The sequence below is a fragment of the Amphiprion ocellaris genome, chromosome 2, assembly GCF_022539595.1.
Source record: "Amphiprion ocellaris isolate individual 3 ecotype Okinawa chromosome 2, ASM2253959v1, whole genome shotgun sequence".
NCBI lineage: Eukaryota > Metazoa > Chordata > Actinopteri > Pomacentridae > Amphiprion > Amphiprion ocellaris.
Window position 1 is genome coordinate 36,663,082 of NC_072767.1, and position 25,225 is coordinate 36,688,306.

The following is a 25,225-nucleotide window of genomic DNA, read 5'->3' on the forward strand; positions in this document are numbered from 1 at the left end:
TCCCAAGTGGTGTCGGGATGGTCGTGAAGGGCCATACATCAGAGCTGCTGTGTCTGAAGCTGTGTCTCCCCTTTCAAGAGACTAATGGATTTGAGATATGGAACAGGCCTCACACACGTACACGCAGACGAGTGCATGTAGATTAAGTATATAGGCATGAGTCGTCTGTTTTTCTTCACGCTCCCTAGTGGAGCTCTGGCAGTGGAGGGGTGAAGGAATGTATGCCTGTTCAGTGTGCTGTGCAGATTAAACTCTGAACTATTATGCTGCACTCTGACTATGAGGTCAATGTAGGGTACAAATATTGCAGTGCACAGAAAGCAGAATGCAATGCAACAGCCTCAAAGAGGTTACAAAATTGTGTGTATGGAAGTAATCGACACAGGGATGATGAGTGGAAGCTGCAAGGGGAATCTTTTGGGGGTGAAGTGGGGGAAGAGGGGGATTTGTGAGAGACTGTGGAAGAGTTTCAGAGAGAGGGGAGTCAAAAGGGGAGGTCTGCAGTGTAGAAACAGCCATGTGGGATTTCTCTGGGCAGATCTTGGAAGCTGGTGTTTGGACAAAGCTTCAGATTTTCCAGCCAGGAATGTGCACAGTCCCAGGGAGACTGCCAACCACAGAAAGGGGGAGAAAGAGGGTGAGACAGAGGGAGAGGAGGAGAGAAAGGAGGCGTAAAAGGCAACAGAGGCAAAAGAAAGAGAAAATAAAGGGGGGCAGTAGTTAAAGAAAAAAGAAATGTCTGTGGAGGTAGTGTGGGCGGAGAGTTATGAAAGCGGGAACTGTAAGAGAGAAGAAGCAGAAGCTTGGCTAGTGTGCCTGTGCATGTGTGTCTGTTGTGTGTGTATGTGTGTGCACTGAGATGCATGTGAAAAGCCTGTAGATCTGATCTCCAGTGATAACATCGTTGACTGAAAAAGCACTCAAGCCTTGCAATTACATAAACAACTGATAACCCCTCCAACATAGTGAGGAGGTGCGAAGATTAAACGACTACTCAACAAAACTGAAATTAATTGGTAAGAGTTAGATTTTCATACTAGCTTTAATCCTTGTAGTGAAGCATATGTGTCCCATTGTGATCTGCAGACAGCCAAAGTTTGAGGTTCTGATGTGGTCGACAGATATTTGCTTGCCAGCCTTTGTATTATTTCTTGCAGATGTGCAAAAGTCTGTGTGCATGAGTAAGTCGATGCTTAGCAAGAGAATTACAGCAAGAGGAAACCTATAACACTGTGTGTGTACAATATGCATGCCTGGGGCTGTGTCTGGAACACAGTGTTCAAGCGATCCAGTGTTTATCTGAAAAGTGACCATGTGTCTGTCTGAGTGTATATTTTTCTCCACTATTTGCATGCCATTTTGTTTACATCAGAGTCTGCATGTGTACTGCATACTGTATACACAACTCTGTCCACTGTGGTGCGTGTGTGTGTGTGTGTGTGTGTGTGTGTATCTTAGTTTGGCTTGGGGCAGCTCCAGCTGTGTCAGAGTGAGCCGATCCAAATGCCTGAACTCCCAGAAGAGGAAGAAAAGGGGGAGTAAGGGGGAAGAGTGAGGGGAGAGCAGGACGAATAGGGAGGGGAGGGTGTCAGAGGAATGAATGGGGGGAATGGTGGGGTTCAGTTGCAGGTCCAGGTGGCAGGAGAGAAAAGAAACAGCTAGTTGAGCAGTGAAATGGGGGTTAAAGATGCCCATTCAGCTGTGCATGTCACAAAACTTGCATACAGAAAGGGCCTTGAAACGATTTTCGTGTGGTTACCAAGAACAATAACTCATTTGCAAAAGCATCCTACATATTGTTGCTACCAACCACTCAATTCTCAATCTGTGAAACAATACAACTCAATTTCATCACCAAAATCGTACTTACAAATGTTAACTATCCATCTTCAGTGTTTTCATCCAGATGTGAATGTTTACAGGTACTTGTTTGTATCCATATACAAATGATGCAATGTGTTTCCCTTCCTCTGATCTCTCTCCCTTCCTTCTTCCCATGACATCAACTGTGACAGGATGAGACTGTTGTGGTGTGTCTGCCTGTCTACACTTGCTGTGCAGACCTTCTGCTCCTGTACAGCAGGCACAGACAGGCAGACAGATGGCAGCCCCACTGACATCAGAGCACAGGGCCACTAGGAAAGCTCTCCCACCTACTTCAATAAACCAGCAGGAGCTTTATTGAAGCTGTGATAACAATATGAACAAATGAACAATTTCCCTTCTACTTAATTCTTTGAACCTACCAGGGGGAATGCTATTTCAAGCTGCGATATGTTTGAATAAACTTGTGGTGACTTAAGTGTACTGCTGTGTTTGGGTCTCACTATTTTCATAAATATTTAACACCTTCCACATCAGTCCAAATAATATTTTTTCTTGGGAATTAAGCATAATAAGGAGATAAGGAACTCAGTAGGTAAAAAAAATGAATGTAAAGGTCTCACCTCATCATCCTTGAACCACGACAAGCTCTCTGCAGAGAGGATGAACCAGTATTCCCTCGCTCCACCTTTCATGATGCCAATGTTGGAGATGGTCAGCCAGCCCTTCCGTATCACCTGCACAGTAGACATAAGTGTAGGAAGGAAGGAAACAGTGACAGGATCAGCAAAAGAATTTTGAAAGGACAGGTTTATAGGAAAGTAGGAATCCATTTAAGGTATACAAAGCAGGTCATACAATGAGAGTGGACCTTGCCAATGAAAATAAAGAGCAAAGTCAGAAACAGCTGGCACTGCAAGAAACAAAATCCAATTTTAGATATGGAGTCGTGTGAAATGACCAAAAAATTTCACTACCACCAGTGGATATAAGCAATCAGAGATCATTTGGCGTACACGTAGAGACAACAAAGTAAGCATAAAAATAAGATTTGGAGAAAAAAACAGGATGGAAGCGGCCGGGCAAAGGGTGAAAGGGAAAGATGTGCAATGAGTAAAGTTCCAGGAAATAGGACATAATACCAAGAAACGACAAGCACATCCTGCAAATGAGGAACATTTTGACATCTGTAGATATTTATAGAGCAGGAGAACTGTGAAAGATAAGGAATATTAGGATAGGATGCAGAGAGTACTGTACACAAGAATAACTTATAATAGGTTGTGACATTGCAACATTTGCAGATGTTGAAAAACACGATTAATAGAGTTGCAAGAAGCCATTTTGCCAAAGTGCATGTTTGCTGCAATCAGTCGCATGCCAACCCATAACCCTCAAGGTTGACTCCTGCACACACAAATCTCCAGCAGAGGCAGCAGTGAGAAGACTTAAAGAGATTGGTCTCCTACTATTAGACTTGAAGGAGGGGCCACACCCTAGAAAAAAACAGGAGATGAAGTAGCAACATTAATGTCTTTTTTGGGGAAGACACAGATGTCGATCATTTCATGGATAACTATTATTAAAGTAGCAAGAGAAACTGTGTAAATAACTGATGTTCTTTTTTATTTTTTAAGCTGCGGTTACAAAATACTGCTGTTCAACAAATATCATCATCATCATACATCAAAGTTCCTGACTAAACGCAATCATACTGGAACGCTGTTTTTAATTATCCCTGCTTTTAAATATGTCATGTACATATTATGTTGCACATTAATCATAGCAGATACATTATTTTAATTTGACATGATTCCTGTGAAAAGCCAAGATTAACTATGGTTATTGGAGCCCAAATCCTGCTCACTAAAAGCGTAAAAATTCCCATTTATCTGCAGCAATGAATGTTGATTACAGCTGATTAATACACAACACATGGGACTGTGACGTAACTGTAAAAACGTACGATGAAGAGTAAAGGGTTCGTTCAAATTCAGCCACACTTACATTCTGCACTGCAGAAAAGTGTAAATTCTGAGTATTTAGACACTGCTGTGCATGACTGAATTTTGTTTTAAACACATACATACACAATTCTGCATAGAAAATAGGATTAACTGTAATAACTAAGAGTGCAATGCCTCAATTCGATCATGTCCCAGCTGTTCAGTTGCAGATCGGACAAGTTTTCAGAACACAAAACGTTTTGTCAATTTACCAATAACCTCTACATTTAGATTTCTGGAATTATTCCTCGTTCTGTTTTAGTGCCATTTGTTTGCGTGTCTGTTTCCTAAGCACGATTACACAAACACTACGGAGATGAATTTCATGAAGCTTGGTAAAAAGGTAGAACATAGCTAATTCCATTTTGGTGTGGATCCTGATTACTTTATATAAAATTTCAAGACAGGGCACTGCCCTTGGCAAAGAGGAGCTCTGAGTTCTGTTTGCAGTTACTTTGACAAGTAACATCAGCAGTAAAACTGTACTTCATAAGATGATGGCTAAACTTTGCAATTGATCCACAGTTAACATGCGTGCCAAATCATGTGAGGGGGATTTACATAGGTTACAAATCAACTACGATCCCTTACACCACAAGTAATAACATTTGGCCTCAGGGCAGTCGTGCAAAGCTAAGAATGTTCAAAGTATGTAATTGCAGGATATCATTAGCATATTTAGTAGAAAGTCACTAAAACAGAATTATTGGATTATGAGTGTTTCATACTCTCTTTAATTAAAATCCTTTAAATACCTGTCAAAAATGCTGACAGAAGTGAAGCAATGGTCTGAGTGAACTAACCAACAGACAGACTAATGATCTACCATCGGACTGTCTGAAATGTCCCCTTATTTGCATGGTTAAAAATGCAGCAGAAGTTCATTTCAGTGCTTCATCATCCACAGTTTACCCTTGGTTTTCTACATTCACTTGGTTTTAGTGAATGTAGTGGTAGTGAAAGTCTCACCTGGTTTCCTGCAATCCCTGGAACAGTCTTCTTATTGCTTTGACTGTAAGCCTGCTGGACACTGAGAAAGAAGAACAGCACATCTTAGTCACTCGGTTAGTGTGTTGTAGTTATTTTTTATAGTTTAAAACCAGTGAGGTTACTCACTTAGTGAAGCCGATGAAGTCTTCGTGTTTGGTATTTATGTAAGCAAGCTGTATGTCAATAAGCAGCAAGACCTGAACAGAGCAGACAAGTATTAACTAGAGAAACAGAACTGCACATACTTTAATAATGCAGTAATCTAAAACAAATTTTTAATGCAGTGTGCAAATCCAAATGACCTGCTCTCTGCATTTGCTCTCATGTTCTCGAATTTCAGAGGTTACAATTCTCTCTGTCTCATCTCGCAGTTTGGGGAAGGAACTGAGCTATAGAAAGAAAACAGACCTCAAATCAGACACTTTTGACACCATGAATTATACAGAACACTGTAAACACACAAGCGCCTATATACCTTGTTGATACACTGGTGCACAGTGGTGATTAGTTCTTGAGTGACCAGGTCAATAAATTTAGTACATGGCCCTTGTAGCCTTGATATCTCTTTCTTCACTATGGCTTCAAAGGCCATGTCAGGAGTGAACAAGCCTGTTCTGTAAGGAAAAAAACTGTGGTTAAAACAGAAAACTGTAAATGATACAAAGGGATTTGACACTTATGTTGAGACCACTATACTGCACCTGACACCATGGATGTTTCTGATGGCATAGTTGATCTCCCGCCGTAGCTTCCTCTCATCAGACTCAATCTTAGCATAACATAGACAGGTGAGGACTTGGTGTAGGAGCACTAGCATTACAGCAATTAATGGACTTAAAATATTCAGAGCACTATATATGCTCAAAGATAAATAGAAATTAAACACAGAATCACATGCCCACCTTGACCAGCTCGTAGGGGAAACGCTCATGGAAGATTCGATTGATCCTAGCCCCTCCTGACAGATTGACAGTGTCTACTCTGTCACCCGAGCCCTCAATTAGCTTCTCAAAGTCAACAGCCAAGCGCTGAACTAACCTGGAAGAAGGAGACATGGATAAAAACAAACACACATAAATAATAGAAAAAAATAATAAATGGGCACACACACTCAAAGGATGATAGACTGACTTTAGCAGTGTCTTGGTCCTGCGTGTAGGGTCATCAGGATTAAACTGTCCATACTCTTCAGCCTCCTTGTTCAAACCTAGTAGCTGGCTCTGTAGATGACTACGGAAGGCTGGCAGTGTGTCCCGGATGTGGTTTGTCAGTTGCTGCAAACAAACATTGTCAGTAACAATACATGCACAGTACATATTTAAATCTTGATATGTGTATGTATGCATTTTTAACCTGGTTAAGTATTCTTTGTAAATATGGGGTCCCCATGGTTTGAGCCATGTGTTTGTAGGCCAGATGGGATAGAAAGAACTTCTTCTCTGCCTCAAGAGCTTCTTGAATGTCCTTTTTCCCATCAATGTCCTTCTGACTGCGGTTCACAACCCCGATGTAGCCTGGGAAGGAAGAGTTGAAAAGGAAATGAAGAGCATGTGATCACTGTAAGGAAGACAATAAGCAGCAAGAGAAAGGAACAATCTGATCTAAGACAATTCTCAACTCTTCCCAGGCTGCAATTTGTTCCATTACGACTGTAGCATACAAGCAGGAAATGTGTGTGTTTGTGCAACAGCAGGGTATGTTGTGTAAAGTGGGCCAAATCCCCTATTTAGCACAGTAATAGATGTAATAGCACCAGGCTTCATATCTAATGCTTCACTTCTACACTGCCGCTAGAGCTGTTATTTCAGTGGGCTTCCATGGCTAATGCATTTGCACTATAGGAGAAGCATGAAGGCTCGAACACCTGGTGGTACTTTACCCAGTGTGCACACTGCCCTGGGCCGGGAGCCTCCTGCACTGGCTTTTCTGGGCCTCACACACACCCACACACACACAAAGGCAGACTGGTATGTAGTAAGACTCCAAAATTCTGGCCGTTACACAAACTTACACTATCAATAATATTTCTATATATAACCCTATATATATATATATATATATATATATATATATATATATATATATATATATATATATATATATATATATATATATATATATATATATATATATATATAAAAAGTCTTACTCTTTATCTCTTGCATACATCCACACAAGAACCAATGCACACAGACTGACATACATGCAAACAAACTCAGTGGCACTGTAGTGATGTCATATCAAGTGCCCAGCCATCTTTGTGCTTGGCTGAGACTCAGCGTCTGGCTGGTGATAACAGACACAATCATTATGTCAGGCCTCTCCAAAGAGGCTCCATTGTGATTTGATTGCAGCTCTATGGCTCAACACATCAAACACACACACACACACACTCACACACACACACACACACACACACGGGCAGGCAGCACACCTCTGCGTAGAGGAAGCAACCTGTTCTCTAGTATTTCCCTGGCATCTGTTCCTGCATCCATCAGGTCCAGCTTTGTGATTACACCAATTGTGCGCAGACCTAAAGGGAGACAAAAAAATGTACTGCCTTAGCAATATGAAACCAGTGGAAGAATGAATAACATACTCTTTTTATTGTAATAATGTGGAAAAAATCTCTGGAAGGACAAACGGGTGAAGAGATACAGTCACAGGATATAATAAAAACCCAAACACCGTATGAGTCATCCCCTCCACAGCAGTGGCTTACCTTGTGGGTCAACATCTTTGGCCAATTTCAGAGCATCAGAGTTGGCCAGGTCAGTGTTGGCAGGCGTGACAGCCAGGATGAGACAGTTTTCTTTACAGATGTACTGCATGATCATGTCTCGGACTTGGTACTCTATGTCAGCTGGCTGATCGCCTACGGGCACTTTGGTGATGCCGGGCAGGTCCACAAGAGTCAGGTTGAGCACTGTACACACACACACACACGCACGCACGCACGCACACACACACACACACACACACAGAGAAGAATACAAATAAGCACACAGCTTACTTCTACTGTTCGTCAGAGAAATAAGCTGTATACGAGAATGTGAAACACACACCAAAATACACACTGTGTTACCATTTGGTGAGTAAATCCGTAGGTTGATGGGAATAGGAGAGATGGCTTTATTAGATCCTGTAAGTCTACGTGTCTCTGTCTCAATTTCCTTGTGGATCTCGTCAAAATCTGTGAACTTCTTTCCCTTACAATGGAGAAATTCACCATACTCTGAGTAACACATAAGCAGAAGAAAAAACATCACTTAATTGATAACAGATTCATAATGTCATTAGATTTTTTTCAGGTATATCTTTGTAATGTCTAGTATGACCCATCCACCAAAACTTAAACTATGTTTTTAACCTTTGAGGGTCATGCCCTACAATCTCAGAATCATATAGCGGGATACAAGACTGTGATTTAGGTCAAACAATATAACACACTATCTCACAGTTCTAAAAATTAGCTGGCATTTTTAGAACCTTCCCAGCAGTCAGACACGGCAGTCAGAAGCAGTATTTGTCAGATATCACACTGCCATCTGGTGGTAGTCTTAATACATGCTACAAGCTTTCTTACCTGTGTTACCATTTAGCAGCTGGAGGATTAATGGTCTGCGAGTGACAATTCCTGAACCCCGTGGAAGAAAGTCTCTGTTAGAGAAGAAAGACTGAGTTAGAGAAGAATATACACACAGACAGGCAACAGAAAGCATAACTGTTGCTAATACTGTCACTTCTGACAATGTGAGTCTGAAATATTAATTTGACACCCCCACCACTTTACTTACTATACACACAGATATAGCTATTACAATAAAGGTATAAAATTTGCAAACAGAGAGTGGCTTTATTGCACTAGGAGCACTAACAGACAGCTATATATTAGTCTTAGCTACATGTTGTGCTATTAAAAATATTAGCGACTTCAGGATTAGGAAGGCCAAGAAAATGTTATGCGTCATATGATCAGCCATCTTAGATGTATACAGACTTAAAGCTAAATCTAGTATAAAGGAGCACACAATGCAAAAGCTAAAAAATAGCGTGTCCTGTTTCCTTTAAAAATCAGATTCAGGAAGTTTGCTTTATTACATCCTGTCCTAGATCAAACAGCTGGTACAATCCTCCACAAAAGGGGTGTCATATCACACTCATGGCTGAGACAAAGAACTGGGGTGAAATATAAACACACCCTCAGGAAAGCCACCATTAACAGCCTACTGCAGTAACTGGCAATGGCAGAGATTATAGGCTGGACAGCCAAACAATGTGGACAATGCATATGTCTCCTTAAGAGAACAGAGCTTGATTGTCTCATCTGTGGCTACAGGAAGCAAAGAAACTCCTGTCTAACTATACAGCATTCCTTTCTAACAGGATGGAAGTACTTAGTCTCCTCATCACACACTAAACTATTACAGTTGCATTTAAGTTTCACCAAAACAATCCTGTTATTCATTAGTGGGATATGTTATTTTTAGGACCTTGAAATCTGCTAAAGGTCAGAAAAAGATGTAACACAACAGCTCTGTTTGGCTCAGTTATGTAGGAAGCTACCTAAAATGCAGGTTCTATAATGTTTCAGGAATCATATTAACCTCCACCCTTCACTGGCACCTTCACTGAGATAAGCTGCTGTACTGACTACTGTCATACAGACACTGTCACATCTGGCATCCAACACTTCAGACTGGTAAAGATAGCCATAACACTTGTGCTGGGTGGAAATTATGATACAGAAAGTATGAACACAGTGAGCTGCTTTAGGTTTTGGTTTCAGTTTAGTGAAACTAGACATGTCCCAGTCCCTGAACAGCCTAAACGGCTTTACTTTTGACAATGCAACCACTTTAAAGTATATTACAAAGCTAGATCCTCACACATCTCTTTCAACTACAGACATCATTAATCACATTTTCAGCAATTACAGGCCATGGCTTTTTAAAAAAAAAATTAAGTTTAAGTATTTTAATACAATTAACAAGGAATTCAAAAGTACAACATTACACATGAATGTTTGCTACAAATATTCTAACAGTCATTTAAGTCATTAGGTTGCTCAGCTGACCTAATAAAATTGCAACCGACAGCTGTTTGTAAAGATAGTTTATACATTATAAAGGCAGTCTTTGTTCTTTGTAGGTTACATTAATCAGACAGGATCTGTAAGTTATAAGTGAGTTAATGGCAACTATGACATGCACTAATACATTTAACATCAGTATAAAGTATTAATGAGAACAATAGCTCTCAAACAAAAGTATATCTTCCCATATGGGCTGGTCTTCATACTTTGTGTTTGGTAAAATTACAATTTAAACTGCTGGTTCCCCATTCATAGAAAACTTAGGGAGTTTTCACTGTCTGGTAGCCATCAAGTCAACCTTGTGAAATAACTGTATTGCTTTATAGCACAACAATTATATCATAACAATCAACATTCATACTAATGCAACTGCTATGTTTCCTGTTGGATTTAAAATGTATTACTTATATATTATTTGTGTGTTTTTAAGGTGGTGCTTTGTTATGCATGTCTCCATATGCATCAGTTAGGAGTAGAATTCTTAATTTTATTCTATTTTTATACATTACAATGAAAATAAAAAGTTTCTATTCTAACGTCATAAATATTAACTTTTTAACAGTTAATATAAGGAACTGATGGTCTATTTTAGCCGAGACAGTGGTCAAATAGTCAAACAGGATTTTACACAAGCTGGCAATCTAAGAGTCGCTCTTAACGGTTTATTTATGTTATATGCCAAAGGTGTCGTTTAATCAGAGCTGCGTCTAAAAGGACTAATCAATTAGTATGTGTAGATTCTCAGTCATCCAGGTCATGGTAATTACAGGAGCTTCAGCAAAAAGCAACTGAACGTCTTTGTTAGACTCTTGAAAATGATTCACCTCTCATTCAAAAAGCTTCTTGAAAAGCAGAACTGAATAAGATTTTCAGATGAGAGGTGAAACATATTCAAGAAAATAAAAGAGAAGTTCAGTTGCTTTTTACAGAAGTACCAGGGACATGATTAATTGTCATCTATTTGGTGAAGAGATTAACCAGTTTGAGTGATTTTTATGATTAATAAAAGTTGAAATTCTGATTCCAGTTTCTCAAAAGTGTATATTTTCTGTTTCGTTTACTCCCGTGACAGTAAACTGAATATTTTTTGGTTGAGGGCGAAAAGGAGACATCATTTTTGTGACATTTTATCAAACAACCAAGAACTAACAGATTAATAATAGTTTTTGGTCATTTCCGACCTGTTATTTCCAGTCCTACCATCCATACTAATTGGTATCATTTTTCCTTGTATCTGAGGCTTGTCCACATCTAGTCAGCGCAGTTAAAAGTGATTATATGTGTGTGTACAGGGTTGTGATTTTTTTGTGGCTTACCTGCCCACGAAGTTCTCCAGCACGGAGCTCTTGCCTGCACTCTGGCCGCCCACCACGGCTATCTGGGGCAGGTGGAGGCTGGCGCTCTCCCCCACGCTGCTCAGGGCGTCCTGAAGGCGGTTGACCAGCGGGATCAGCTCCTCCATCCCGCGGTTGCCCATCGCAACAGGAGGAGCTACCTGTCCGCCTCCTTCGAATCCTGTTTCCCTCCGGTTCTAGTCCACGCCAGTCGACAGGGGAACTACCATACTTGATGTTTACTCATAATTATACCTTTTTGCAAAACTGAAATGTAAATAAAAAATAACTTTAAGTCTTTTCTTGAAGGTTGGTGCTAACTTTTAAGGCTTCGCAACTTTAGCTGCCGTTAGTTAGTGCGTCTGGTAGCGACGGTAGTGTTTGTACTCACAGACCTCAAGTCCACAAAAACGGCTCAGTAATGTCATTTTTGTTGCTTTAAAAGTCAAAAAAAGTCGTAGCGTGTCGTTTTCAGTAAACTACAGACACGTTAAGTAGCTCTCTGGTGGTCTCTTCGCTCAGTTTGGTCCATGTTCAGGAGGAAAACATTCTGCTTTGACAGCTAACGAAGTAAAGTTTTCTACGCATGCGCGCTAAGGAGCGACTTTATCTCGGCAGCCCCCCCTTGTACAGAAGATAGACACACCTTACAGCCAATTATGAGAGCACCCCGACTTCTTCGCTCCTCGGGAACATGGCTATTTAAAATCCTACACATCCAGTGTGGGCAGGCCTCCTCTGCAGCCCTATAAACACTGCAACTAGAACCAGAGTGTACGATTCATCTACTGTAAATAACGCTGCTGCATTCTTTGCCAATGAGGGAGTGGGCAGGGTGCAGCACACTGGACACCAGAAGCACATGAAAAAGAAAGTAAAGGCTGCATTTAATGGTGAAGTAATGCAACAGCAACAACAATAATACTTACTCAAATATTTAACAGAAGGCATTTTTGTAAAATCACTCCATCAAAATGCAGTCAGAAAGGTCTTGTGATTGTTTCTATAAACATGCATTGCATTTAAAAAGTATTATTTCAGCTTTAGAGTTTTTCCTTTTTGTTTCTTTTCAACATTGAATAATGATCAATTTGGCTTTTCTTCAAAGAATTTTTAAAAAATGCTTTCATGTCAAAGGTGAAAGGGATTTCTTCAAAATAATGTGAATCAAAAATGTAAAATAAGTGCTTCTGTAATTATTTACCCCCTTTAAAGTGACTCACCTCATTCAACACAGGCGCAACCAAATGGTACCAGAAGTCTCACAATTAGTGGAATTAGAAAATCTGAGTGCAGTGAACGGGTCTCAGGTGAATGTAGTATAAAGACACCTGCGTCTGGAAGGTCCAGTCCCTGGTGAATCACTAGTCCTGGCTGCAACTACACAGTGAAGACAAAAGAAACTTCAAGCAAGACTGTGATATGGTTACTGAAAAGCATTAGTCAGGGGATGGACGCAAGAAAATTTCAAGGTCACATTGTATCATTTGAACTCCAGTTAAATCTATGACCAAGAAATGGAAGGGATATAGCGTATGTGTAAAGCTGTTTTGAGCAAGCTGTCTATGCCAGAAAGAGATTAGTGATCGAGGTCACCAAGACAACTATGACTCCTCTGAAGGAGTTACAAGCTTCAGTGGCTGTACATACAAAAACTGTTGCCCATGTCCTTTAATAGTCAAGCTTCATAACAGAGTTGCAAAAAAAAGTCACTGTTGAAAAAAGCTTTCAATTAATCTCAGCTAGAGTTCACCAGAAGGCATGGGGGAGACTGAAGGCAACTGAAAGAAGATTCTTTGGTCTGATGAGCCCAAAATGTACCTTTCTGGCAGTCAGACTAGATGATTTGTTCTGGTAGACCTCAAACACTGCACATCACAAACACATCATCCCCACCATTAAGCATGGCGGTGGCAGCATCATGACATTGGGATGCTTCACAGCAGCTGGTTTCTTAGTGGCTTATAAAGACAGAGGGTGAAATGAATCCGGGAAGTATAGAAAATATTTTTTATGGGCATTGTACAGGGGTTTATTTGAAACAATGTACGGGGGCACATTAAATTGATCATGAAACACTTCATTCTGGTGAATTTTATGCACCAATTTCTGCCAATTTGTACCATTTATGGTGGAAAAACCATTATTTATATAAAGGTTTTACTTTATTTGTCTCATTGGTAATTCCCACAATTTTTTAGCATAGTTAAATCTGTTTCTATAAGCAAAAGCCATGGATTTCTCTTTTATTGCTATGTTGGCATTTATTGTTTGTGGCTTTTGCTCAATGTTTTTTTTTTTATTGTCATTTGAAATAATTCATTTCTGCTTCAAAATTCTCTGCACAGCCATAAGATTTCAGTGTCCAACATGCCTCATAGGTGTTATTGGCTCTAAGAGTAAGCTTATAACAGCTTTTCAAAATAATGGTTTTCTGCTTTTTTTATGATTTTACTGGCTGGGACAAATGCATGCGCTCCAAATATTGATTAATCTCTGCATTCACCCTGGAATCAATGCCCATGTATACATATACACTCTTCACTACACTGCACTGAAAAGCAAAGACCAAAGCAGTATCTCTCATATTTCATTATGTCATTGATATTATCTCAAACAGTCCTGGTACGCGATTAAAACCAGCCTCCCTTGGTCACACACAAGAACTTTACGCAACTTTCAGGTTTTTTAACAACTCTGCAATGTCTATGTGAGGTCTGCGGTTGGGTTCAATCCTGTTAGAGTTCAGAGCACTCTGCAGATTCTTAGCTGCTTGGTTCAAGGATGGAAGGATGCTATCCGATGTCTCTTTGTCTCCACAAGAGCACAGAAGGACTTCATTGATCTCCTCGTCGATCTTTTGAGAGAGGATGGTGGGAAACACACCATTCACACGCTCAAGCACACTCTTCCTCAGGGCCGAGTCACGGCATGCAAGGTTCAGTATGAACAGACCTGGCAGAGAGCGATAAGGACAGAAAATACAAAAAGGAATGTAAACACAAAAACCTAGCAAGACATAATAGGATTTTGGAATGAGACTGCTGAAGGTTTATAAGTCTCTAATAAAGCCACCAGAAGGCACAACAGCTTTTCAATATGCCAGCGGTTTGATAGTTTGGTCATTATTTCACTGAAAATACAACATTTTCAAACAAAGAAACTGTTAGTGTTTCTGTACCTCTGGGAGTTAGCAAGCTGGAGACTTTCTGCAGGATGGGTGTTTCTACAAAAGCAGCCGGAGGACAGCTCATACCCAAAGTGCTATCTTTATTGTCTACATCGAACATGATGGCATCGAACAATCGACCACCTACACAGAGAGAAAGCCACAGTCACTTCTTGCCATTGTTAATATATTCACTGTTGCAACCAAATTTTGTGCTGCTCCTTCACTGACCTTCTTTCTCCAAAGCACAGATTCGTTCAAGGCCATCCCCAAGAGTGACAGTCAAACGATCATCTGGTTGGAACCCGAACCACGTCTTTGCAACTTCCAGAACATCAGGGTCCAGTTCTACAACCTCAACAGTGACACTGGGCACAAAGTCCCGCAGGAACTGAGGCAGGCCTCCTCCACCGAGCCCCACCAGAAGCACTGACACTGGGACATCTAGGAAGCAAGATGAGGTGGGAGTAGAGAAAACACACAGGTAAACTGGAATAATTGTGTATTTTATTACACTGACACGGAGGCATAAAACAGACAGTCACACACCTTTGTTCTTTGGCAATCCCAGACCAAGCAAAGCAAGACCAGCCACCATGACTTCATGATGAGCGCAGCAGAGGAAGCCACTGTCCACTGACAGAGGGGATGAGGATGTTACTGGAGCAGCTGTTGCCTTGGATTTCTTTTTGTTCTTTTTCTTTTGACTTGAGACTGCAAGGACACAAATACGCATTTATATAGTATTTTTGCAATTCAAATTATGTATTTGTATGCCTTTGTTTAGTGTGTTTCTATATTTATCCACTTCTAACCTGATATTAACTGTTGTGCCAGGACATTTTGTTCTTAAACTGTGAAAATAAATGTTCACACACACCGCTATACCACAACATTACAACTACCTGCCTAATATTGTGCAGGGGTTTTTAATGTTATGGCTCACTGGTGTATCTATGTGCATTGTTGGTGGTGTTTGATCAGTTCATTTGCTGTAAAAAAGAGGGTTCTTTATGTATCTTCCAGGCAAATACAGCTGAACCAGATGTTTCTCAGCTTCAGAACAGCAAACTTCCAGAGGATGAAAGAACTGCAGCATACCAGCCTTTAACTGAGCATACAGACTAACGTTTCAACACAACTATGACTCTGATGAAGACACAATAGTATTAAAACATTAGTTTGTTTGTCCAATTAAAGACTATGAATTAATTAGTGTGCTACAGTTCTGCTTTTATCATCTAGCTGAATAATTTATTTTATTAAGATCATGAAGAAAAGATGCATTATAATAACCTGAGAGAAAAGCGGATGGAAATAAGAAATTACCAGTATTTGATGAGACAAGACGGCTCTCTGACTGGACAAGGGCAGCGTTAGACATGAACACAAGTCTGCGATACAGTTCTCCATCTTCTCCTTTGACGTTCTCCACAATAAACTCCCCACTCAGCTGACTCACACCCCTGCTGACCTCCTCTCGCCAACCAAGGTCACCTCCCACTGACAGAAAGGGCACCTGATTGGGGATAGAGAGCTCAAATTAATGCATTTATTTTGGTGACATAACATGTTTTGTTGTTTTAAAAAGCATTTTAAAAAGGAAGATTTATGTGTGTTTACCTGATGGTTGGCTGGCATGCCTGGGGGAGCCAAATCCATCACCATAGGTGAGAGTTCTGACTGGACAGCTTGCATGTCTTTGTACTCCTGATTCCTGTGCATTGCAACTATGACCAGGCGCCGAAAGTTAGCACTGGCTGCCAGCTGCCTTCGGCCCTCAGTGGAGCTGTAGAGCCAAGCTGTCTCACTCCCCTGAGGCACTGATTGAACAAGAAGGGCAATCATCAAAGAAGAATAAAATACAACCAGTGTGACTTATACAATAAGGCAGACACACAAAGAGATGACAAAAGAGCTCACCAATAAATATAGCAAACTGGTTTGGTCTTGGCACTTTGGCGCCAGGGAGGGAATCTTGTATTGTGAGAGTGTATCTGGGAAGGCCGGTCTTGGCGTGGCAGAGAGTTAGCGAGAGGTTTGAGCTGGCATCAGTGCCTGTGCGGAGCCTCTTTCTCAAGACAAAATAAGCCTGATGTTCCTTCACAGCCGACAATAGCTCTGACACCTGTGTGTGACGGACCGGGGCTCCATCCTCTCCGAGGCACATCTCTAGAATGGGCATGGGCATCGGCTGACGGAACTTGGTGCAGACCAGAACAAACACAGGCAGAGCAAAGGAGTCTTCATCTGGCCCAGTTTCTTCCTGCAGGCAGTGGAGCCTCACCGCCCACCCAAGCTGAACGAAATGATCCACTACTAACTTTATGACACTCTCCTGAGCCAATGTCACACAGACGTACCGCCCACCGACTTTTAGCACACGGCCCACCTGCAAACACAATAAATCGGTGAGAAGAATACAAAGATGTACACTGGTGATACAGAAAATTATGTATACTTGGTTTCTTACCTCAGTGAGCATGTTCCTGGCCAAAGTTCCTTCCTCTTCAGATGCCACTGCATCCAGGGTGGCCTTGTCCAGAGCAGCCTGGTAGCTGGCGTCTTCATATGGGGTTTGTGTAGCATCCACTTGATGAAAGGCGAGACCTGGTCTGCGCTCGGCATTTCTCTGGGTCATGTGGGTCACCACTGTCTCACTGATGTCTATATTGGTGATATGTTTGTAGCCGACATCATACAGCTGTTCACTCAACTCTGAGCTACCACAACCAACCACCAGCACCTGAAGGAGCAATTACAGCATATTTAACTTCTGGGTCACGAATACACACACCCTCAATGCATTGTTTTATGCAACTGTGGTTTACTTTGTTTCTTTTTACTCTGTGGTGACTTGTGTGCTTGTTTTTGTCGATTCATGACTTTTGTATTTGCTTATATGCACATAGAGGTAAGACTTCCTCCATACACCTTTAGGTTGTTAGTAGTTTTTTTAAACAACAATTTGCTTTTGCTGTTTTGATGGACTGTGAAAAATAAATAAAATTAAAAAGGACAGAAACACAGCACACACTTACCTATTTGGTATCACATGCAAAGTGCATGGAAGAAAAATGTGCTGCTACATAAACAGCATTGACACCATTTACATATAGTATATGACAAAAGTGAGTACACTCCTGTGCAATATCACATCTCAAATGATTCAAAATTGTGTCAAATTTTATCTACAAAGCACCATCCATAACATATGTCCTTTCACATAGTAAGGTGAAGACCTTTAAAAAACTACAGAGAAACCCAACATTTGAATGAGCGCTTGGCAACAATGGGACACTCATTCATGGCGCCATCCATAAATGTCATCCTCCCCAATGCTTGTTGCACTCATGCTGCATCATATAATCACACTCCCACCTCTGTGCGTCACTGCTGGGACTATGCATTCACTGTGAAATCCTGACCACATTTACGCTAAACAAGCTGGAAACCATCTGAGCCAAACACGTTTACCTTTGTATCATCTGACCAAAGAATGTGCTCCCAATCAGGCTTTTTATCATGCTATTTAACACAGCCTCTTTTGGTTTAATGATGAAGAGCAACAAGTTTTTTTTTCTTGAATGACATCCATAGAGATAGACTTAATGGAGTGTCCTTCACACTATCTGAGCTGTCACAGAAACTCTGATTTCCACTGACAACCACTACATTTTGCATGTAGTGCTCTTTGTGTATTGTCATTATTCTAGTAATCTACACTGCAGCTCTGATTAGTGTTATAAGTGTTGTTCTATCACTCCTGATTACTGCTACAACTGTGTTTGACAGATTTTTAGATGATCGGCATGTTATTTTCCAGATTGATAAAGCCTCAGAATCAGATTTTTCAATTTATTTGTCCATTCTTTTCCATGTGCAGCCATGATGCAGGCATGCAGATAGACACAGTCCATATGTCCAAAACTGAAAAACTTCTGTTATTCAGGGGTCATTTTATTACCATGTTCATGCAGTTAGGCTGATTGTAAACCACTGGTGTATTTAATATTGTTTTGAGTAATCACAGTTTTCTAAATTGTGTCAGTGATCTCAGGTGTATTCATTTTAGTTGCACTGAATTTCTACTTTGAGGTCTGCATTTTCAGTATAATCTCTTTGAAGTATTTCGATGGTTCGTAAGAGGAAACACTCGACCTGCCAACTAAGATATACTATTGAGAAGTGATTTAGTTTGTAACTATTTGAATTTCGCACAGGAGTGTACTCACTTCTGTTGTATACTGTACACATTACTTGTATGTGAATGAAAACAGTAAAATCTAGTGTATCATTAACCCCCTAATAGATCCCACTGTACCTTGTCTTGCACTTTGATGTATTTATGCAGCACGCCACAGAGTTTGTTGTAGTCTCCATACCATTCAAAAGCTTTCTCTCCGTGCTTCTTAAAAAACCTCTCCCAGTACTCTGCAGAGCTGAACTCCTCGGCGGTTCGAGGTAAAAGACTCATCGCGGTTCAGTCCAAATATTTAGCGTACAGGACTTGATTTCAGGCTCTTCTCCACATGGCCCCTCTGTACTCCCTTTTCCACCCGGACAGCAATACAATAGTACCGCTCTCTGATTGGTCTAACTTCAGTAGGCGGAGCTACATTCTCTCCTATGATTGGCCGAGACTGCCAGAGTGGCTTTTATTGGCCGTTGCTGAGCCGGATGTGCCCGGTCCGGTAATGTTAGTCCTCCGGGCGTCGTTCATCATGGCTATACCTGCTGGAAGGTCTGTGGTCTTCGTGACTGGAAACGCAAAGAAACTCGAAGAAGTAAGAGTCAAACATTTAATTCCAGAAAGTGACTGTTTGTACACAGTGACGTTGTTCTGTCTAAACCGTTTCTGACAAAATATTTGCACATTTACCGTTTTGTTTTGCTGCAGACTGTTTACTAAATATAGGCAACTAAACACGAGCTGTAACTTTATCTTCTGGATTCATTTCCAAAAGAAAAAGAAAAACTGCCTCAATGGAAATCTGTTTTGCCCTCTTTTTTGACACCCATTAGGTCATTCAGATCCTGGGAGACAAATTTCCATACAAACTAGTGTCAAAAAAGATTGACTGTAAGTATAAATGGACACACCTTTAGTGAACTACTTGATTATATGTAGCCACTGCTCATTAAACTGTTTCTTTATCCAGTGCCTGAGTACCAGGGGGAGCCAGATGAGATTTCGATACAGAAGTGCAAGGAAGCTGCACGGCAGGTACAGTATAATGTCCCTGCAGGCATCTGTCTGTACCATATGTGAATCAGAAACAATGCCTCCCCCTATTCTCATTTCTCAATTTGTACATCCTTGAAGTCTCTTCAACTAATCTCTTCACGTCTCTGACTCTGCAGAGATGTGAACAGAGGAGATGAGGCAACACGCATTTAACAACAAAATTTCACTATTTTACGCTTCCTTGACTTCTCAGTTACAAGTTTATTTTAGAAGCTCTGTTTTTCGGTTACAGAGCTTGCAAAACCATTTTCTTTTTCTTTTTTGTGAGAAGAGGAGGGGAAGAGAAGAAAAGGAAAAAGGGGAAGAAGGAGAAAGGAGGACAGAAAAAAGGGAAAAGAGCAGGAAAGGGAGAAGGAAAAGGAAAGGAAGGGAAGGGAAGAAAAGAGAGAAGGAAGAAAGGGGAAAGGAGAAGGGAAAAAACCCAAATGGTTACTGTAAGAATGTATATTAATTCTTTGTTATTTGAACACACAAAATGAAATTAATGTACTGTAATACTGTAACCGGAATAAACCATTCATTCATTCTGTCCTCCACCCTGCTGCTTTAGATCCAGAAACTGATCTTAACAGGCTACTTGAAGGATTTTTTTTTAATTGTCAAAATACATCTTTTTGGGACCATGATGTAGAAAAGAACTATCAACTATGGGACTATAGAAACCATGTCAGGAGTAGGACTGATAAATGTGTGTATGCAATGTACACCTCTCAGTTACAATATATGTGTCACTCTTTAATTGTATAATTTACTCAACAGTTCCAGTGCAAGGATGTCTCATGTTGTTAAATACTACCTTGACTTGTCTCACTGCATTCATTCACAATTTGGCAAAATGTGACAAGAATATGTGGATGTCATACTTTTTTTTTGTATTTAACACCCACACACGCTGGAAAGTCTGAAGGAGTTGTCACACACTAAAGAGCAGCTATTGTACAAAGAAAGAGTGACATATTATGATTGATAGATACGTATTATATACATACTTTTATCAGTTCTGCTCCCAACATGGTTTGTACATTCTACCTGCTTTAGAAGAATTAGAATTAGAATGGCTTTATTGTTATCATACATGGCATGACGAAAATATAAATAGCTTCCACTGGACGGTGCATAACAACAAGCAATAAGTAATAAAATATCAACATTAAATAATAAAATCAAATGTGCATATATAACAAAACAATATTAAAAATGCAACATACTTCCACAAAGGATACAATGAGATTATACCCATGCATCTTTGCCCATAGCTCCTCCAGCAATTATCCTCTGTTCTCTGTCCTTGAGATGCATTTTAAGAACTAAGGTAGAGATGGCCTACTGAAGTATGGAGGACGGAGGAGATGTAAAGGCTTCAAATAAAGAAACGAGATGAGCCTTATGTTGTTTCCGTTTTGTTCTTTAGATTGATGGGCCAGTCATCGTAGAAGACACCTGTCTTTGTTTCAGGGCTTTGGGGGGGCTACCTGGTCCTTACATGTAAGTATAATAGCTATCATATGCATTCAGTAATGTTATTTGAAATACTAATAATGAGCAATAAGCAATATTTTACTGAATATATGCACTTGTTTTGCAGTAAATGGTTTCTGGATAAACTCAAGCCTGAAGGTAAGAACTGAAATAAATATATATATTGTAAGATTTTTAAAGTCCATCTCCAGACCCCTAAATATTCACCTCTGAATACCAAAGTGACATAGTTAAAGTGGTTTTCCATGAAAATTATCCCTTCCTGCCTAGCAGGATAGCTTAGATGTAATTCTACACAATTGCTTCTTCTAGAATTCATAAATCTATGGAGCCCTCGCTTCTCTACCATCCACTTCAGTCAACAAGTCAAGAGTCAACTTGTCAATTCTACCATATGCACAGGAAATGGACAGGATTGAAATGCTGTTTCCCGGTGCAAACATGCAAGGCACAGTAGAAAAACAAGCAATGCAATGCAATGAGTAGGGCAATAGTGTCGTAAAATACTGCCAGGCTGGTGTACAAGTACATAGATATTTACAGATGGTGTTTAGGTAGGTATTTACAGATGACAGTGCAATATATTTACAGATATAAAAAGCAATGCAATATATCATAATTTTTAAAAGTTCTGTAGAGCTGCAAAGAAAACTGTGATGTGACTTTTCCAACATGTCTGATCTTTTTGGATGTTATTTTTTAGGTTTGTACAAACTCCTAGCTGGGTTTGAAGATAAATCAGCATGGGCCCTGTGCACATTTGCTTTCTCTGCTGGTAAAGATGAACCTGTAGAGCTCTTCAGAGGGAAAACAGAAGTGAGAATTTTTCTCTATTTGACTGCCCCATTATGTCTACGTGTGTATTTTGTAATTGTCTATTTTCTCTGGATATTTTTAGGGGAGAATTGTGGAACCAAGGGGGCCTCGAGACTTTGGATGGGATCCTTGTTTCCAGCCAGACGGATATGATAAAACGTAAGCAAAGGCTGTTTAAATTCCCATTTTATACCACCAGGGGTAGCCAGAGGTTAACACACTGTCTGAGTAAATCAAACGCATCAAATCACATCTTTTCACCTTATGTTGTGGGCTTTGGATAAAGTGACACTATTATTTTAAATTTTCACCAAAAGAAAACATCTGCATTCCTATGCTCACTTTAGATTTCTTCTTTCTTACTTCCAGATATGCCGAACTGCCCAAAGAAGTGAAGAACACAATCTCTCACCGCTACCGAGCTCTTGCTGCCATGTCCGAGCACTTCTCTCAAACCAACAGTGTCTCACCACAGAGCAAGAAGAAGAAGCAGGAAGATTAAAGATTACCGAATCTGCTACAAAATGTTCTCAACTCTGTATTACTTATACGGTTTTATTGATGAAGTAGAAAACAGATTTATGATCACAACCTGTACTTGAAGAATCTCTAGTTTAAAGAAAAGGTGGCGCATAATATCTGTGTTTATTTTTTAATAAAAGTTTGGTTCATTTTTGAAAAAAAATCCATTTTCTTTGTTTTCCTTTGAAAATGATTCTTTCTGTTAGGAGCAGATCATGTTAAAAATATCTTCCAGATAATATGAAAAGATAGCAGAGACTGTTGCAAGTCCTGTTTGATTGTTCCACAGTGGATATTCCAAGACAAGTTTGGAGTTTTTCCTTCCCAGGACTGACAAAGATAGACTTGGAAAAGAGCATAATTTATGAAAAACAGGAGCTCCAGTGTCCTGATGAGAGCAGCAGATTGCCCCATGTCTCAGATTCACTCCGAGATTTGGAAGAGGGAAGCAGAGGGTTGTTCAGGCTGGAGTCCAGAGAGGGATGAGAGGGAGGAGGAGGTTTAGGAGGAGAGGGTCTCTGAAGAGGAAAGTGGGGTGTTCAGTACAAACACTGCAGTGATAGCAGGGGAGTTTGGATAATAAATGACCCCAGAGCTGGAAGTCTGAGCAGGAACTATGCATACACCTGTGACTGATGCCTCCCAGATGTACTGAAGATGTTACACATGCACAGACACATGCAGCTCCAGCTAAACCCAGGAGAAACAGCTTACAGTTAAAGGTTCCAAAAGTTTCATGTAGTTTGTTTAACACATTTAATGGCACATTTTTGTCTAATGGTGTGTTTTCCTCACTTATCTATAATATATGAATTCTTTGTGATCCGTTACAAGAAATCTTTCAACTAATTATCAACAAAAGTACCTACTAACTAAAATTTTTCTCAGAAAACGGTGTCATTAAAACACTTGATTGCTCTGTTTATCCAGACCTCTGCTTTTGTTTGGGGACTTCACAGGAAGCAACAAGTTGTTTTGGAAGGCAGGAAAGCTGCATTTTTCCTCATCAGGGAGGCTTCACATTTTTTGGAACATGTGTGCCAGACTTCAGGTCACTGGAGGTCAAAGACATCGCTGTGAAGGCTTCCCTCCTTTTTCCTCTTGTGACTCCAAATCAACACAATTACTGTCAGCGCTGGGGTGTTCAGTGGGACCGTAAAGGGTTCTGACTGTATGAATTTTGAATGATTTCAAAGGTTTAAATGCACAAAATTAGTTAAGAAGGCTTTGGAGCCATCACAAAAGATAACTGGTGTTGTTTAATTTGACTACTGTCTTGAGTTTACAAGAATTCTTTGAAAATAATTCTCTTCTTTGTTTGTTCTTTGGAATAAACATCAGACATCCTCATGATGCCTAAAAACTATAATTAAACACACTAAATAAAACTAAGTGTCAAAACTGACTAAAATGAAAAGCACAGCTGTTTTTTAATAAGACATACAGTATACACATTTAGGATATGATATTTCTACAGTGGATTTGTCACATAAAATATTCTATGATACCACATTAATATTATACTACATGTCATATATGAATAATAGACTAAATTTAGTCAGAACATTGTAGTTCCTAAACCAAAAGAGATTTATCTTTATGTATATATTCATCTAACAGGTCTTCTTCATCATTACACGTGTAATAACACTCTTTATTTGTAGCATTTCACACAGCACTTTACTAAATAAATGTACTTGAGTACTGCACTTTTCTATGATTTTAATGGACTTTTACGTTAAATACTTCCATGTCATACTACTTTGTTCTTCTACTCCACTGTATCTTGGAGGTAAATATTGTTCTTTTTATTCTCCAATAAATACAAATGACAAAATATGATCTATTCTCGTAAACTGAGCTTCTCGGAAGTATAAATGTTCATTCAAATGAGCTCCAGCTGCAACATTAAAATAATGAATCGATAATTATGTTCCAATACTATTACATAAATGATTCTGAAATTGGCTTTTCGGAACAATGGATATTTTTATATTAGGTAATGTTACGGCTGTGGCCGTAGTTTTGGTAATGTTGTGTTTGTGGTTCTGAAATGTTTTGTTGTCTGGGAGTGGGTTTCTGTGTTTGTTTGTAGATCTTTGTTTTGTCCTTGTGGTTTGTTTCGTCCTGTTGGTTGGTAGTGGGTGTTCTGTCTTTGTGGATCTTTGTGTGCAGGAGCTGATTGGCTGGAACCTATTTTAAATCTTGGCGGCCGGCAGTGATGATGGGAACCTCTCTGACAGCAGCACCCTGTGGTTTTTCCCAGACTCCAAACTTTGTGACTTGATACCCGTGTTTTCTGATTAGATTAAGATGTTCACATCTAATACAAATAAACGCAACTCATCTGATAATAATGCATATTTAACACTTTCATACCTCATTCCGCTGTTCCAAGGGCGCTAATTTAAGTGTTAGCCATCAGCTAGCATGCGCTCCTGCTCGATATACACACACGTCGCTGTTCAGAGCTACGAATACAGGATAATGAGGTAAATCACAATGTAAACCTTTCCTTAATACAATTCAAACAGATAAATGTGATGTATAACTACTGTTTTTAGACAGCTTTTACCGTTTCTCCGACGATGCGTAAGCACAACGTTGTTTAGACAAAGAAACAGGAAGATCGGCGTCACAAAAACCGCAGAAGAAGAAGAAACGCGCGCTTAACAAAATAAAAGCGGAACAGACCACAAGGTGGCACTGCAGGACTACAATGTCTTCTTAATACATAAACAA

The 25,225-nt window shown here is 40.0% G+C and overlaps 3 protein-coding genes across 11 annotated transcripts in view; 1 reads left to right on the forward strand and 2 right to left on the reverse strand.

The window, feature by feature from the left end:
- dnm3a (dynamin 3a) overlaps positions 1-12,612 on the reverse strand; it is a 37,681-nt gene extending 25,069 nt beyond the window's left edge. For 6 of the 8 annotated variants that reach the window (XR_004848475.2, XR_008603090.1, XM_055014839.1 and 3 more), the window contains exons 1-16: positions 12,473-12,612; positions 11,232-12,094; positions 8,407-8,480; positions 7,906-8,055; positions 7,543-7,746; positions 7,255-7,353; positions 6,174-6,334; positions 5,952-6,094; positions 5,723-5,858; positions 5,522-5,589; positions 5,296-5,434; positions 5,123-5,209; positions 4,947-5,017; positions 4,800-4,860; positions 3,294-3,320; positions 2,448-2,561 (exon numbers count right to left, since the gene is read on the reverse strand). Coding sequence is in view for 6 of the 8 variants with exons in the window: in XM_055014839.1 (XP_054870814.1) it covers positions 2,448-2,561; positions 3,294-3,320; positions 4,800-4,860; positions 4,947-5,017; positions 5,123-5,209; positions 5,296-5,434; positions 5,522-5,589; positions 5,723-5,858; positions 5,952-6,094; positions 6,174-6,334; positions 7,255-7,353; positions 7,543-7,746; positions 7,906-8,055; positions 8,407-8,480; positions 11,232-11,392 (1,695 nt within the window). In the remaining 2 variants the exon portion in view is untranslated. Of the gene's footprint in view, positions 1-2,447; positions 2,562-3,293; positions 3,321-4,799; positions 4,861-4,946; positions 5,018-5,122; positions 5,210-5,295; positions 5,435-5,521; positions 5,590-5,722; positions 5,859-5,951; positions 6,095-6,173; positions 6,335-7,254; positions 7,354-7,542; positions 7,747-7,885; positions 8,056-8,406; positions 8,481-11,231; positions 12,095-12,472 lie in introns of those variants that run through there. The other 2 variants (XM_023283833.3, XM_023283835.2) reach the window with 2 other exon arrangements.
- mettl13 (methyltransferase 13, eEF1A lysine and N-terminal methyltransferase) lies at positions 12,109-18,983 on the reverse strand. Of its 2 annotated transcripts, none has more exons than XM_023283836.3 (9): positions 18,743-18,983; positions 16,892-17,164; positions 16,342-16,810; positions 16,042-16,241; positions 15,748-15,937; positions 14,968-15,132; positions 14,650-14,862; positions 14,431-14,562; positions 12,109-14,204 (listed from the first exon to the last, which is right to left on the reverse strand). In XM_023283836.3, the coding sequence occupies exons 1-9, from the start codon at positions 18,893-18,895 to the stop codon at positions 13,918-13,920; spliced, it is 2,082 nt and encodes a 693-aa protein (XP_023139604.2). In that variant the 5' UTR covers positions 18,896-18,983; the 3' UTR covers positions 12,109-13,917. The 2 variants fall into 2 exon arrangements, with proteins under 2 accessions (XP_023139604.2, XP_023139605.2); XM_023283837.3 differs by having other exon boundaries at positions 18,804-18,951.
- Positions 18,984-19,102: 119 nt separating this feature from the next.
- On the forward strand, positions 19,103-22,646 carry itpa (inosine triphosphatase (nucleoside triphosphate pyrophosphatase)). Its single transcript, XM_023283841.3, has 8 exons — positions 19,103-19,205; positions 19,444-19,501; positions 19,581-19,645; positions 21,078-21,151; positions 21,252-21,283; positions 21,849-21,961; positions 22,044-22,120; positions 22,331-22,646. Exons 1-8 carry the CDS (start codon positions 19,116-19,118, stop codon positions 22,461-22,463), a joined length of 642 nt encoding a protein of 213 aa, XP_023139609.2. The 5' UTR covers positions 19,103-19,115; the 3' UTR covers positions 22,464-22,646.
- Positions 22,647-25,225: the final 2,579 nt, after the last annotated feature.